This window comes from Giraffa tippelskirchi, chromosome 11, assembly GCF_054371585.1.
Source record: "Giraffa tippelskirchi isolate mGirTip1 chromosome 11, T2T-mGirTip1v1.2.pri, whole genome shotgun sequence".
NCBI lineage: Eukaryota > Metazoa > Chordata > Mammalia > Artiodactyla > Giraffidae > Giraffa > Giraffa tippelskirchi.
This window is the reverse complement of record NC_137285.1, coordinates 17,070,057-17,083,912: the sequence shown is the minus strand read 5'-3', so window position 1 is coordinate 17,083,912 and position 13,856 is coordinate 17,070,057. Positions and strand designations below refer to the sequence as shown.

General features: G+C 42.0%; 1 protein-coding gene across 50 annotated transcripts in view; it reads right to left on the bottom strand.

Moving 5' to 3' along the window:
- The window catches only part of ATXN2 (ataxin 2), a 100,300-nt gene extending 89,473 nt beyond the window's left edge, over window positions 1-10,827 (bottom strand). For all 50 annotated transcript variants that reach the window (XM_081539864.1, XM_081539871.1, XM_081539883.1 and 47 more), the window contains exon 1: window positions 10,357-10,827. In XM_081539864.1, coding sequence (XP_081395990.1) covers window positions 10,357-10,574 — 218 coding nt within the window. In that variant the 5' untranslated portion in view covers window positions 10,575-10,827. The remainder of the gene's footprint in view (window positions 1-10,356) is intronic.
- Window positions 10,828-13,856: the final 3,029 nt, after the last annotated feature.

Genomic DNA, 13,856 nt, shown 5'->3' with positions numbered 1-13,856 from the left:
ATGGTACGTCCCTGGTGGTCCAGTGGTTAAGAATCTGCCTTGAAATCCAAAGGTCATGGGTTCCATGCCTGGTAGGGGAACATAATGCCATGCAACATTATGAAACCTTTGAGCCACAAATACTGAGCCCACACACTCTGGAGCACAAGCGTCACAACTAACACTTGATGCAGCCAAATAAATATTAAAAGAAAAAAAAAGACACCATACACTGGATACCACACAAACGAAACTTGTCAAAAGCTACAGGAGCACAGAAGAATCCCATTTTCCTAGGGCAAATATGGTGAAACACCATGCAAGAGAGAATCTGGGCTAAGCCTTCAAAAACCTATGCTTAGGAAGACAAGATAACTAGACTGACACAACTTGATTTATTCTAGAGAATACAGTATCCACAATCTGTGGAGGGACTTGACTAACAGACTATTCATTAATAGTCTGGATTTGATTCAGCTAGAAATGAGAGCCACTAAAAGTTTCTTAATAGAAACAGTACACAATCAAAGATATTTAGGAGAGTTTTTTTTTTTTTGAGGTGGGGACAGAGATTCTCACGACTATAGAGTATGCGGCAAGTATCTGGCCATGAAGTAACCAATCAGGAAGTTTACTAAGCTACAGTCAGCAAATACCCTCTGGTGACCATGATAAAAAGCCTCAATCCACCCCCTTCTCTATCTACATCTCTTCTCTAAAGCCAAATGAAATCTCAGAATCTTCCAAACAATACACCAATCAATCACAATTAACAGACAAAGTGAAACCTATTTGCCAGCCAGATTAAGGATCAAGAAAGGAAAGGCATACCGGGTAGAAACAGAGGAACTTCACTTTGGATTCCAGTTCCTAAGTTAAAAGGACTAAAGAGACACTTTGCCACTTAAATGTGTCAGAAAACAAAAAATAGCAGAGTCTAATTGGAACACACAGAGAAACTTTTTCTGGATAGGTAGATCTCTCCTTAGAATACTAAATTAGTATCAAATTTTGAAAACAATTCTTAAGAAACATACAAAGAGGGAACAAGATTCTAAAGTCAGTTATGCAGCCAGTGATGAGAGAATATTCACAAATAATGTCTGTGGCCTTAATTTCTTCAACAGTAAAGAGAATGAGAACTAAAAACTCAAGAGTCACTTCCAACTCCATATCTGTGTAATTCTAAAATACTGAGGGAATTACCTGGCTTATCAATGGTTAGGGCTTTATGCTTTCACTGCCAAGGACCCAGGTTTGACTCCTGGTTGCAGAAATAAGATCCCACAAACGCATGGGAGTGACCCAAAAAACATAAAACACTGACAGCTTAGTATGTGTCAATATGTTAATATAATAAAAATGCAGAATCTCACTTTTTAAGGAAGGTATTCTTTCCCGCTTTACTAAGTACAGAAACTGAGCCTGAGAGTGACCTGCCCATTCGTTCACTCAACCACCTGACCACTGAAGGGTCAAGCACGCTTCAGAAGACTAGTACACAGTCAGGAGCAAAATGAAGTTCCGGCCCTCAGAACTCAAATTTTAGTCACGAGGGGATGAACCCCAATTCTAGTCCAGACTTGGGCTATCAGATAAAAGATACACAGTTAAATTTGGATTTCAGATAATAAATAATTTTGTTCCATGCAATTTGGGACCTGTTTATATCAAAAAATCAGTGGTTGTTTATCAGAAATTCCAGTTGGGGGTGTATAAATTAGAAGTTTGGGACTGACACATACACACTACTATATATAAACCAGATAACCAACAAGGGCCTACTGTACAGCACAGAGGACTATTCTCAACATTCTGTAATAATCTATAAGGGAAAAATCTGAAGAATACACATGCCTGAATCACTTTGCTGTACACCTCAAACTAACACAACATTGTAAATCAACTGTATTTTTTTAAAAATAAAAATGCAAGTTTAACTGGGTATCCTGTATTTTTATGTGCTAAATCTGGCAAGTTTAGTGTAGATATTAACTGCAAAACCTTCTCTCAATCCTTTTACTGTATCTTGGTGCCTCTAAATCATTGCCTTGACTATACTACTGAAAAATTAGTTTAAATTGCAACACAGTATATATATAGTAATTGAAACAAGTTCCTTAAAACAATTCTCATCCTTAGAATAAGATACTACAGTGCATTGCACTTTTTAAAAATGTTTCTAAAAGGCCTGTCATGACCCACTAAAGTGATCTTACAACTTACTAAGGGTTCATCACCTACAGTTTGAAATACTTCTTTGAAAGATGAAAAACAATTTAACCTTGTCACCATTAGGAGCACATCAATTAACTACATTATGCCATAAAATAGCAATGCCTCTGGGGCCTACAAAAGCATGGAGCTACCAATTTATAGTCAAAACACCCATGATGATAAACTTTTGAGCTCTTGTGTCTGTTTTTTATTATTTTCCCATCTCTTAACTTCCTATCATACTATTATTACTGCTCATTGCTACCACTGTTTGCCCCTAAAACATTCTACTTGCTGGCAATCTGTAAATCAAAAAAGCAAGCTAAGGGACTTGGCTAGTGGGCCAGTGGTTAAGAATCCACCTGCCAATGCAGGGGAAACAGGTTGAACTCCTAGTCTGGAAGATTCCACATGCTGCAGGGCATATAAACCCACGTGCCACAACTACTGAGCCTGCGAGCTCTACAGCCAGTGCTCTGCAGAAGCCACTGCAATGAGAAGCCCTTGCACAGTAACTAGCGGGCAGCCCCCGCTCCCTACAACTAGAGAAAGCCCATGTGTAGCAATGAAGACCCAGCACAGCCAAAAATAAACAAAATTATACACACACACACACACGTATATATATATATATATATATATATATATATATATATAAAAAGAACAAGCAAAGCAGAATCATAGTGAGAAGATACCCTGAAGTGCTCTCCCTTCTGTAATCTGCACAAGGTTCAACATAAAGACCTTAAGTCTTTTCTCTACCTTATTTTCAACTGTTTCAGGAATGAAAATAGTTAACCACTCAAGGTCCACAAAAAATGTTTATGAACTCCGAAAGAAGAATGTACAATTTGATTCAAAACGAGACTTTTCTTTTTTAAAAACTAAGACTATAATCAGAATTACTCTAGAGTATTTACAAAGATTACCGCTAAGAATATTTTTTAACATACGACTTATAAAAGGCAATATGAACAAAGTGGTAATCAAAAATATTTGACATTGACAACACTGGTAGATAGTCTCTCAAGGTAACACTTTCAAGAGGACAACATTCTGAAGTTCTGAAACTCAGTAAAAATAAGCCTTGCACCACTAAACTGATGAGAATTACAAAGACTCCATTATAGGATGCCATTTTATCCAGTTCCCTAAATGCTGCTAGCATTTCATGGCATGAAATTGATATTTTATAGCCACTTGACTCAACTTCAAGGCTTAAAGTATAAGCAAGCTATGTAAGAATTATTTTAAATTAAAAAGAATTTCAAATTTTCACATGAATACAACTGCAAATAATTTTAAGCAAATAAAGCTTAAGATTAATAGTTGTGGTAAATTTTCATCAACAACCCAGATGTGTAACAATACTATACTACTAAAAATAACAAAACAAAGGATTTAACATTTAAGCAGATTTGACATCACATATATACAAAATCACATATTTTTTAAAAAAGATGAGGAAATAGACCTTCTAGTTTATCGAGCCAAGATCAAGGTTACAAAAGATATCCTGAGGGGCAAAAACTGACTGTGGCTGTGTTTTCTTTAAAACATACAGCATGATGTTGTTTATGTCTCTGTCTGCACTTACTGAAAGTGAGGGAGATGTAACAAAATTCTACAAATAGGTTGCTCTGGGCAAGTGCTCTAACCTCTCAAAGGTTAAAATTTCTTCCCTTCTATTTTAAGACAAGATTTTCTGTTATCTTGTTATGCTCCAAAATCTTGTTTTAGGGAAAAAAATATTTAAAAAGACAATATATACTCTTGAAACCAAAACAGTTTTCACAAAGTCTGAAAAGATGTACACCAAATTTCTAACAGTGGTTATCTCAAAGAAAAGATTGTGAGAGATTTTAATTTAAAGGAATTCGGGGGAATTCCCTGGGGTCCAGTGGCTAAGACTCCATGCTTCCAGTGCAGGGGGCCTGGGTTAAATCTCTGGTCAAGGAACTAGATCCCACATACTGCAACTAAGACCTGGCACACCCAACTAAATAAATAAATAGTGTTTAAAATTTTTTTAAATGCTAAATAAATGAGTTTGGACTTTTTTAAAACAAATTCTCTGCATTCTTCTACAATTAAGTGTTTAAAATGCACTTTTTTTAAAACACAGTTTTTCAAGTTATAAACAATAGAACTTTCAAGTACAAAACGAGGAAATACATAAGGACTTTCTCAATTTCAAGAAAGAATCTGATTTGGACAATGGTTTAAATACATCTCTCATCTCTATTATAAGCGGTGCGGACCACATTCTATACATGTTTGTATGCCCCAAAGCAATATATATGTGTGTGTGTGTGTGTATATGTGTGTAATATATATACATAAAAGAAATTTTTCAGCAGAAAATTAAACTTTAAGGATACATAAAAAAATTAAGATACAGCTCAATCTATTTCTAATTATAAATAATGTCAGTAAAGGTTACGGTATCAAAAATGTCTATATTACAAATTCCCGACTTAGGTGGTACAACCTTTCAAAAGCTTGATACTAGCTTCATGTTCACTGATGAGTAAATTTTCTGATGAATACATCCTTATTTCTGAAGTCTAACATTTTAGGAGGCAAAAAGACTTCAAGAGGAAAGCAAAATCTACTCTTAATGACAGTCTTCCTTAAAAAGATCACTGTATGGACCTCTTAAAATGGTATGGTTAACAGTCATAGATGACCCAGATATATTTAAAAAAAAAAAAAAGGCAAGTACTTTCAATTAAAAAGATACAGTAGCAGGTAGACCTGTTAATAAACTGTATTTCCATCAAAGTCACAATCATTTAAAATAGCTACAAAGATAGGGTTTTGTTTAGGCTTAAACCTTTAATATGATATCAAAATACTATTACTATCTCATCAAAATAGAAAAATTACAATACTAGGGGAAAAAATCTTATAAAAGCTTAAAAATCCTTTTCAAGGTATAAAAACACATTCTGCAATGATGAAAATAAGTGCTAACACAGCTGTAACGACTTAGGGAAAAAAAAACAACTCCCTTAAGTTGAAACATATGTCTATTAAATAGCTATGATATGAGTTAACATCCCCTGTGTAAAAGTATAACTTTCTCTCTAATTAGAGAAACAGAGAAAATACAAATTTACATTTAACCAAAAGAGAAGCACCGAGACTGATAGCATGCACTGTGTTGACTTTTCAGAATGCAAAATGTGTAAGCAACTATAGTCTTACTTTTACCTTTGTCAAAGCTAACCCATTTGGTTTTTGCCAAATCTTTAAAAGTGTATTTTTGCTGTACACCTGAAACTAACACAACACTGTAAATCAACTTGCTGTTGTTCAGTCGCTCAATCATGTCCCACTCTTGGCGACCCCATGGACTGTAGCCTGCCAGGCTCCTCTGTCCTCTACTATCTCCTGGAGTTTGCTCAAATTCATATACATTGAGTCAGTGATACTATCTAACCAATAAAAAAAAAATTTTTAAGTGTATTTTTCTCTAGATATTTAAAATGAAAATTAAACCGATTGGGTAAAATTAAAAAGCCACCTAAAAAACAAAAATGTACCTCATTTAACAGCCATCTACATCATCTCTGGATTAATTTCAAATTTGACTACCATCAATAGCCACATAAAAGAATGAATTAGCAAAGGATGATGCAGTTTAAATCTTATAAACTACAATTGGGGCCATATGATTAGTTAATCTAGATTAAAAGCAAATGGCTAACTACCACACCTTCAAAACTTTATTCAAACATTATCTCTTCAACAAGGCCTCTCCCCTGGATCCATTTAAAATTGCAACCCATTCTCTTCCCCCACACTCCATATCACACTCCTTTAATATGCCACATCAGAACGTAAAAGGGTTTCCTAGGTGGCTCAGTGGTAAAGAAGCTGCCTACCAATGGAGGAGATCAAGAGACAAGGGTTTGATCCCTAGGTGGGGAACACCCTCTGGAAAAGGAAATGGCAACCCACTCCAGTTTTCCAGCCTTGGAAATCCCACGGACAGAGGAGCCTGGCTACAGGCTATGGAGTCGCAAGAGTTGGACACAACTTAGTGACTGAACAATGTAAATGACGGGAGAGAGCTATCTTTCCTTTTATAAATATCCCAAGCACCTACATCTCTACTGTACACAGATTTTCAATGAATCGATGCATTGAATGAATGCAGTTTACTTTAGGCTCTTCTATAAGAAATTTAAAGACATGAAAATCTCACCAGTATTTAAAAGGAAACATGATAATTACAATGAACTGCAGCATAATTTCTAAGTCACAATGCCTCAAAAGAAAGAAGCAGTAAGCAAGTCCTAAACTGAAAATTACTAAAAATTTTCATTCACACTTAATCCTGTATCCAAAGAAATTCTAATAATATGCAAGTGGACTCTTTGTGACCCCATGGATTGTAGCCTGCCAGACTCCACTGTCCATGGGATTTCCCAGGCAAGAACACTGAAGAGGGTTGCCATTTCCTCCTTCAGGGGATCTTTCCAACTCGGATCAAACCCACTGTCTCCTGTGTCTCCTAGCATTGCAGGCAGATTCTTCACCCACTGAGCCATCGAGGAAGCCCATTATTTAGAGTCTGGAATACAGTAAAAGGACTGTAAACTCGTATCTATGTCTATGTACACACACACACACACACACATATATTTCTTTTTTAAAATTGGCGAAGGGAATGTGGAACAGAAAGAGATAAGGTTTAACCAGTGATAATTCCCAAAAGTATTATGAAATTGCACACAAAAAAAGTTACCAAAAAATTCTTCGATCATAAACTAGCAGCTGATTAAAAAACACTTTCAGATGAACGAGAAAGGTTAACCAAAAACAAAATGAAAAAGTTTTAGAATAAGGTCCTCAAGACTGTCCTTCCTCTAATGAGAATTATCAGCACAACAGTTATACCATGAGTCCTCATTAGTATCAACAATTTTCAAGACATTTTCACATACATTATTAAATCCTCAGTGACACTGAATTCGAAGATAAACAGAGAGCAAAAGCACTAAATTGTGTATGCACTTGACAGTAAATCCAACTTTTCTCTTGAAAATCCCCCGAAGTTCAACAACCTACAAAGAAATCATTCTATAAAAGAGCCACCTTTTTAACACACAAGTCTTCTTAAGAGTATTATGGCACAGCTAGCAAGCATAAAATCTTGAAGCCCTTTGACCCAGTAAAACCACTCCTGGGAAACTTCTCTAAGAAAATAATTAGACCAAGGCAAAAAGCTGTTAATAAAAAGATGCTTACTGCATCACTGTCTACAATAGCAAAAAATGTGGAAGACCAAATCCCCACAACAGAATGGTTAAGCAAAAACTTAAGAAAATTCATAATGTGGTGTTAAAGAAGAAGAGCTGAATACAAAATAACATACACAATTACTAAAACTACATAAAAATCAAAGTGGCAAAAATAAGAATTGGACTAAGGTAAAATTATAATCAAACTTTCTAAGAGAAAACAGCCACCTTTAAAACATGACAGAGAATTTTTGAAAGCCACGAAAATCCACTATTTACAACAGAAAAAAAAGGTCAAATATGATGAAATGCAGTACTATTTAAAGCAGACATGTCAATTTCTAGACTTTCAAGAATATTTTACTGTCTCTAAACATATCAAACCCAAGGCTGCATTTTTTTTTTAAATTCACCTTTGGTCCCAGAAACACATTTTAACTGCTGATACACACAAGTGTAACTGAAGAAACTCTAGAAACTGTCATTAGTTTACAAAGACATCAGTAACAGTGATTCAAATTTGAAAGGAATTCTACAAGTACATTAAACATGTAAAAGAACAAAATTTCACACTATATGAATTCAATTCATTAAATGAAATGTCACACATTTATCAAAAAAGATAAGGGCTACAATTCATGCCTCAAATAAAAGAACTTAAAACAAGAATCTAAATCTTAAATGTTTATAAAGTCTCAGGGAACAAAAAAAGATCTGTGGTAGGAAAACATTCCAAATATTTTTGATCACTCAAGCCACTCTTGAACAAATTCTTTGTTATAATTTTTAAGCCTAAGGAAAGAAAGCAGATGTAACCTAAAAGCCTTAGTTTTAATTTTTAATTATTTGAACAAGTTGAATACATCTGCCAGATTCTTTTTTCTTTTTTTTTTTAAAGCTTCTTGATGTGGACCACTTTTAAAGTCTTCATTGAATTGGTTACAACACTGCTTCTGTTTTATGTTTTGGTTTTTTGGCCCCAAGGCATGTGGGATCTTAGCTCCCCAACCAGGGATGGAGCCTCAACCTCCTGCACTGGTTAAGTCTTAACCACTGGACCACCAGGGAACTCCCCAGATTCCTATCTGATCCCAGGAAGGAAAAAACAGTGCACCTTTTTTTACAAAAATTATGTTTAAATTTTTTCCTTTTCTCCCCTCTCTATGGATGCCATGGAAAATGGGGAACTGAAGTCACACAATCCTACATGGACAGAACTGGGAAAATAAGCATTTTTCCCCACTTTTTTTGAACTAGTTTTGATAGGAAGCATCTGTAGATGCTTCTAAGGAGAAACTGGGAGGACAGGTGGTGGATAGGGTAGAAAGCAAGTAAATCAATGTTCACGACTGCCCCACATGGAGGCAGAATTCCTTAAAAAAATCAGCTCCGAATCATCTTGAGGGATAGCTTCTGCCACAAATGAAAATTGTTTGGAAATGGACTGCTAAAAACCTTTTTTCAAAAAGAAAACTCTGCATGAAAAAATCTCCTTATCCAACGTTCTAAAGCCAGGAGATCTAATTAAGAAGGACCCTTATCACCGAGCCTACCAACCCTGCCTAGGCCTAAGGGAGGCATGGCAGTGCCGGCAACATGGATGGGGCACAGGGGAAATGGACTTGCGTGCCCTTGGTGAGCTCTGGCGGCACTCCCCAAGTTAAGGACACTGGCCACAATGGAATGGAGTCTACTGACATTTGCTACTCCGTTTGAACACTAAGCATTTTCTTAGTTCGTGAAATACGAACTGACAATCCCCCCACATACACACACACACACACCCTCCAGAGCCAGACCCAGGTCACTGAGACAACGCTGAGCCCCCACTCTGTACCACAAACCTGGGTCATGGTGGGGAGTGGGGAAGACCAAGCAAGTAAACACCCGCATTTCTGCCTTCCGGAACCCCACCGTATCTCCTGCTGCGATTCCTCTCCTCTTGAAATTTATAAATTGGGGCAAGGGTTGAGGAAAAATACACAGCGTGCCCGCGCCCTGCCGCTGCCGCCGCCGCCACCACCCGCCTCGGTCCCCAGTCCGGCCCTCGCCCACCACTATTCAAAGGCGCCTTCTCCGCGGCCTCGGAACAGCAATGCGGCTCAGCCACCACCCGCGCCGGAGAGGCCTTGCGGGGGAAGGAGGGAGGCCTGGAAGGGGCCGGGCACTCCCCACCCCTTCCTTAGGTGGGGGAGGGCGGGACGCTGCGGGAGACTGCACGGAGCCCCACGATTTCAGAGCGGCTCTGGAGCCCCAGGCCGCCGCCTTGTGAGGAGGGTCCCTGTCCACTCACCTCAACCCGGTCCTTCGATCTCTCCCTGGGCAGGGAAGCTGGTGGGTGAGAAGACTGGACAGACCCTAATGATTCCAGATAAGCCGGCGGCTGCCTCTTTAACAGGCGGGGGCCGGGAGGACGCTGCCCTAACTTTCCCCCCTCCCTCGTTATTCCCAAACGGGGGAGTTGGCAAGTTTCGGCAGATAACCTAAACCTAAAGACCCTTCCATGTTAACATTTAAAAGGGATAGGAGCTGTGCCCAAGCATCCCCCCCGTTGGGGGCGGAGGAGCCTTAAAGAAGGTGAGCAAGGGCTGACAATCGCCGAGACCTGTGAACCCCTCCCAAACACTTAAATGGAGAGGGGGAGGTTGCCCAGTCCTTCCATCTTGACCGTTTGGCGGAGGGGGGCGGGGATGTTGCAAGAGCCTGGACATCGGCATTCCCAGAGGGATCCCACGGCGCCCCCTCACCCGACCTCCCCTCCAGGCTCTAGACGGGAGCCCCACCCCCATGCAGGCCCCCAGTCCCGCCGGTCACGGGGCGGGGACCGCGGTGCGGGCCGCGGGGGAGGGGACGTCAGGCCCGAGCCGGTCCAGGCCCCGAGCCGAGTCGGCTGAGGTGCGACACCCACCTGCCCAGGCCTGGCCGCCCGCCGCCTGCGCTAGCCGCTGCCACTGAGGAGGAGGAGGAGGAAGCCGCGGCCGAGGACGACGAGACTGAGGACGGCGCGGCGGCTGGCGACGTGAGAAGGCCGCCGCCGCCGCCAGGCTTGCGGGCATTGGCGGCCGCGGGCTGCTGCTGCTGCTGCTGCTGCTGCTGCTGCTGTTGCTGCTGAGGCTTCAGCGACATGGTGAGGGGCCCATACACTGGCCCGCACGCCGGGCGGGGACAGCCGGGAGCCGGGCGCGCCGAGGAGACGCCGGAGCGCGGGGGGGACGCGCGGGCGCCGAGCGGGGAGGCGCGGGTTGGCGCGGCCGGGGGTGCGCCCGGGCCGGCGAGGGGGAGAAGGAGGACGACGAACGGGCGGGGAGGCCCGCCGAAACCGAGAAGTCGCCGGGAGCCGGGCCGGGCCGCGCCGCCGCCGTTGCTACCAAAACAGTCTGAGGAGGAGGGAGGCGAGCGCTGCCCGGAGGGAGGGGGGCCGGGGCCGGGCGGGGGAGGGGCGGCGGAGGGATACGGTTCCGGAGCCCCGCCGCCGCCGCCCCGCCGCGCCGGCCGCGGGAGCGAGCGCCGCCCGGGCCACCTGGTCGCGACGAAGCGACGGGGCTCGATAGCCGCCGCGGGGCCCCGAGGAGCTGCGGCCGTCGGGCGCATCGGGGGTCGGGCACAGAGGTGCCGCGTGGCGATGCCGGGTGGGCGCGGAGGTATGGAGTGGGGACTCTTTACCGGAAGTCGGAAGGGTCGGACGGAAGCAGAACGTGAGGCGGCCCCGGGGCCGGGAGGGACACGTGAGGAGCGGGCGCCGCGCTGGGCCGCGTTCGCGGGGGTCGGGTGAGGCCCCGACCGCCGTCCCTACCCGGATCCGCCCTCCTCGAGGCGGGTCTGCCCTTCGGAGAGGGCGTGTCTGTCTTCGCGTGAAGGGCCGGCCTAGTGTAGAGGGCCGAAGCGAAGCGTTTCTGCCCCGCCCCCCTCAAGCGTTCAACCTTCTTAGACTGCTAGGAAAATCCGTGTTTGGCCCCACCTGATGCAACCTCGAAAATGGACTGCGAGTGTCTTCAGGACGAGACTGTCTTGCTACATATAAATCAGCTTGAACACAAGCATGCCATAGTTTTCTTTGTATCCCCGGCACCTCACACACGGTAGGCTCTCACTGTGTCAGCCGGGTGTCAAAGACAGGCCGTCCTGTCTTTCCTTGTCAAGACCTACAGGGTTGGAATCGAACAACCTCCCGGGGCCACCCACATCTGGTTACCTTTTCCCCACTTTTTCAACTCCAGCACCACTAACCAGAAAACTCTTTTGGATATCTGACCTTCATTTGAACCCAGCTTCCCTCACTTGAACTTCTTTTCCTCATTCATGAGACTCAAAAGGAAATTGTACATGATTGGTAGAGCTATGGATAATGGGGTCTCCTTCAATGTAGACAGACCTCACAAGAATGTGCGAAATTTAGACCTTGGCCCCTTTAGAAGTTTTACTTTAACTTAGCCTGGTAGCCAGCACAGTAGTCCCTGTTTCTTTTCTTCCTTTCTTTTTGTTTTTTAATGTGTTTCAATTAAACTGGAAGCAGTAGATAACTTTTAGGGGAGAGTGACTAAAAACTTTTTAGTTTTTAAGAAGTGAAATTACTTCAGGAAATGATAGGGAAGAAACACCAAAGTTTACCTCAATCTTCCAGAATTGTCAGATAAAGATATTTAAAAAATTTAGGAAATGATTAAGCCCTAAACTTCAGTAGCCAAATTGAAATTAATCTCGTAGGTGGGGCAAAAGTGGTTATCATATTCTGCAAACATGTGAAAAGTGGAATATCAATTTTATCTTCCATCTGAGGTAAAAAGGAGGTTGAGAGAGGAAAGAGCATTCTTTTAAACCAACAGTTGCAAAATCCTTTAAAAATTAAACCAAGGGAAACAGACTAAAAAACTGGACTGAGGGCGTAGGGGGGACGACCATAATTGAAATACAGTCAACTTTCTCTGGTTTAATGATTTGACAGCCATATCTGAGACCAAGTTCCCAAAATTCAATGTTAGGACCAAATTCCAGACATATGGGAGCAAAAAAGAAAGCTGAATAAGAAGACCTGAAGCTGAGGTAGCTGAACTTGATTTCATTTATGCTGAGAAAGCTCAGGTTTTCTTCTGTTATTATTGAAACTATATTTTAACGGTTTTATTGAATTGTGATTTACATACTATGAAATTCACCAATTCAGTGATTCTCAGTAATTTACACAGTTATACCACCGTCACAGTTAATTTTGGAGCATTTCTATCCCCCAAGGGTCCTTTATACTGGGTACTCCTGGTTCCCATTCTCAGCACTGTTGCTGCTGCCGCTGCTAAGTCGCTTCAGTCACGTCCGACTCTGTGCGACCCCATAGATGGCAGCCCACCAGGCTCCCCCGTCCCTGGGATTCTCCAGGCAAGAACACTGGAATGGGTTGCCATTTCCTTCTCCAATGCATGAAAGTGAAAAGGGAAAGTGAAGTCGCTCAGTCGTGTCTGACTCTTAGCGACCCCATGGACTGCAGCCTACCAGGCTCCTCCACTCATGGGATTTTCCAGGCAAGAGTCCTGGAGTGGGTTGCCATTGCCTTCTCCAATTCTCAGCACAAGCAGCCACTAATCTACTCTCTGTCTTTTATCTACTGTGTATATTTCATATAAAGGAAATTTTACAGAAAATGTTTTTTGCCTTCTTTCACTTGACAATGTTTTTGAGGTTTACCCATGTCATAACATGTCAGGGTTTTTATTCTTTATTATCACTGAGTCATAGTCCATCGTATGGATATACAGTTGGCCCTCCATATCCACGGGATTTATGCATCCTTGGATTCAACCAACCATGGATTGAAAGAAATTTTTCTTTTTTTTACAGGTTTTGTTTTGTTTTTGTTTTTTTGGCTGTGCCATGTGGCTTGTGGGATCTTAGTTCCCTGACCAGGCCCTGGCAGTGAAAGGGCCCAGCCCTTACCATTGGATTGCTAGGGAATCCCCCCTCCAACCAGAAAAAAAAAATTTTTTTTAACTCTTGAAAGTTCCAAAAAGCAAAACTTGAATTGGCCAACTCTGGCAACTATTGCCTTAACATTCACATTGTATTAGGTATTGTAAGTAATCAAGAGGTGATTTAAAGTATACAGAAGTCTATATGATAGGTTATATGCAAATACCACACCATTTTATATACGGAACTTGAGCATGCTTGGGTTTTGATACCCGTACAGTTCCTGGAACCAACCCCCTGAGGATGCTGAATGATGACTGTACCACATTTTGTGTATCTACTCACCAGTTGGTGGACATTTCGATTGTTTCCAGTTTGGGGCTATTATAAATAATGCTGCTATGAACATTTGTAAACATATGTCTTCATGTGGACGTATGTTTTTACTTCTCTTGAGCAGATGCCTAGTAACGGAATGTTGGGTGATATAATAAATTTAAATTTTTATGT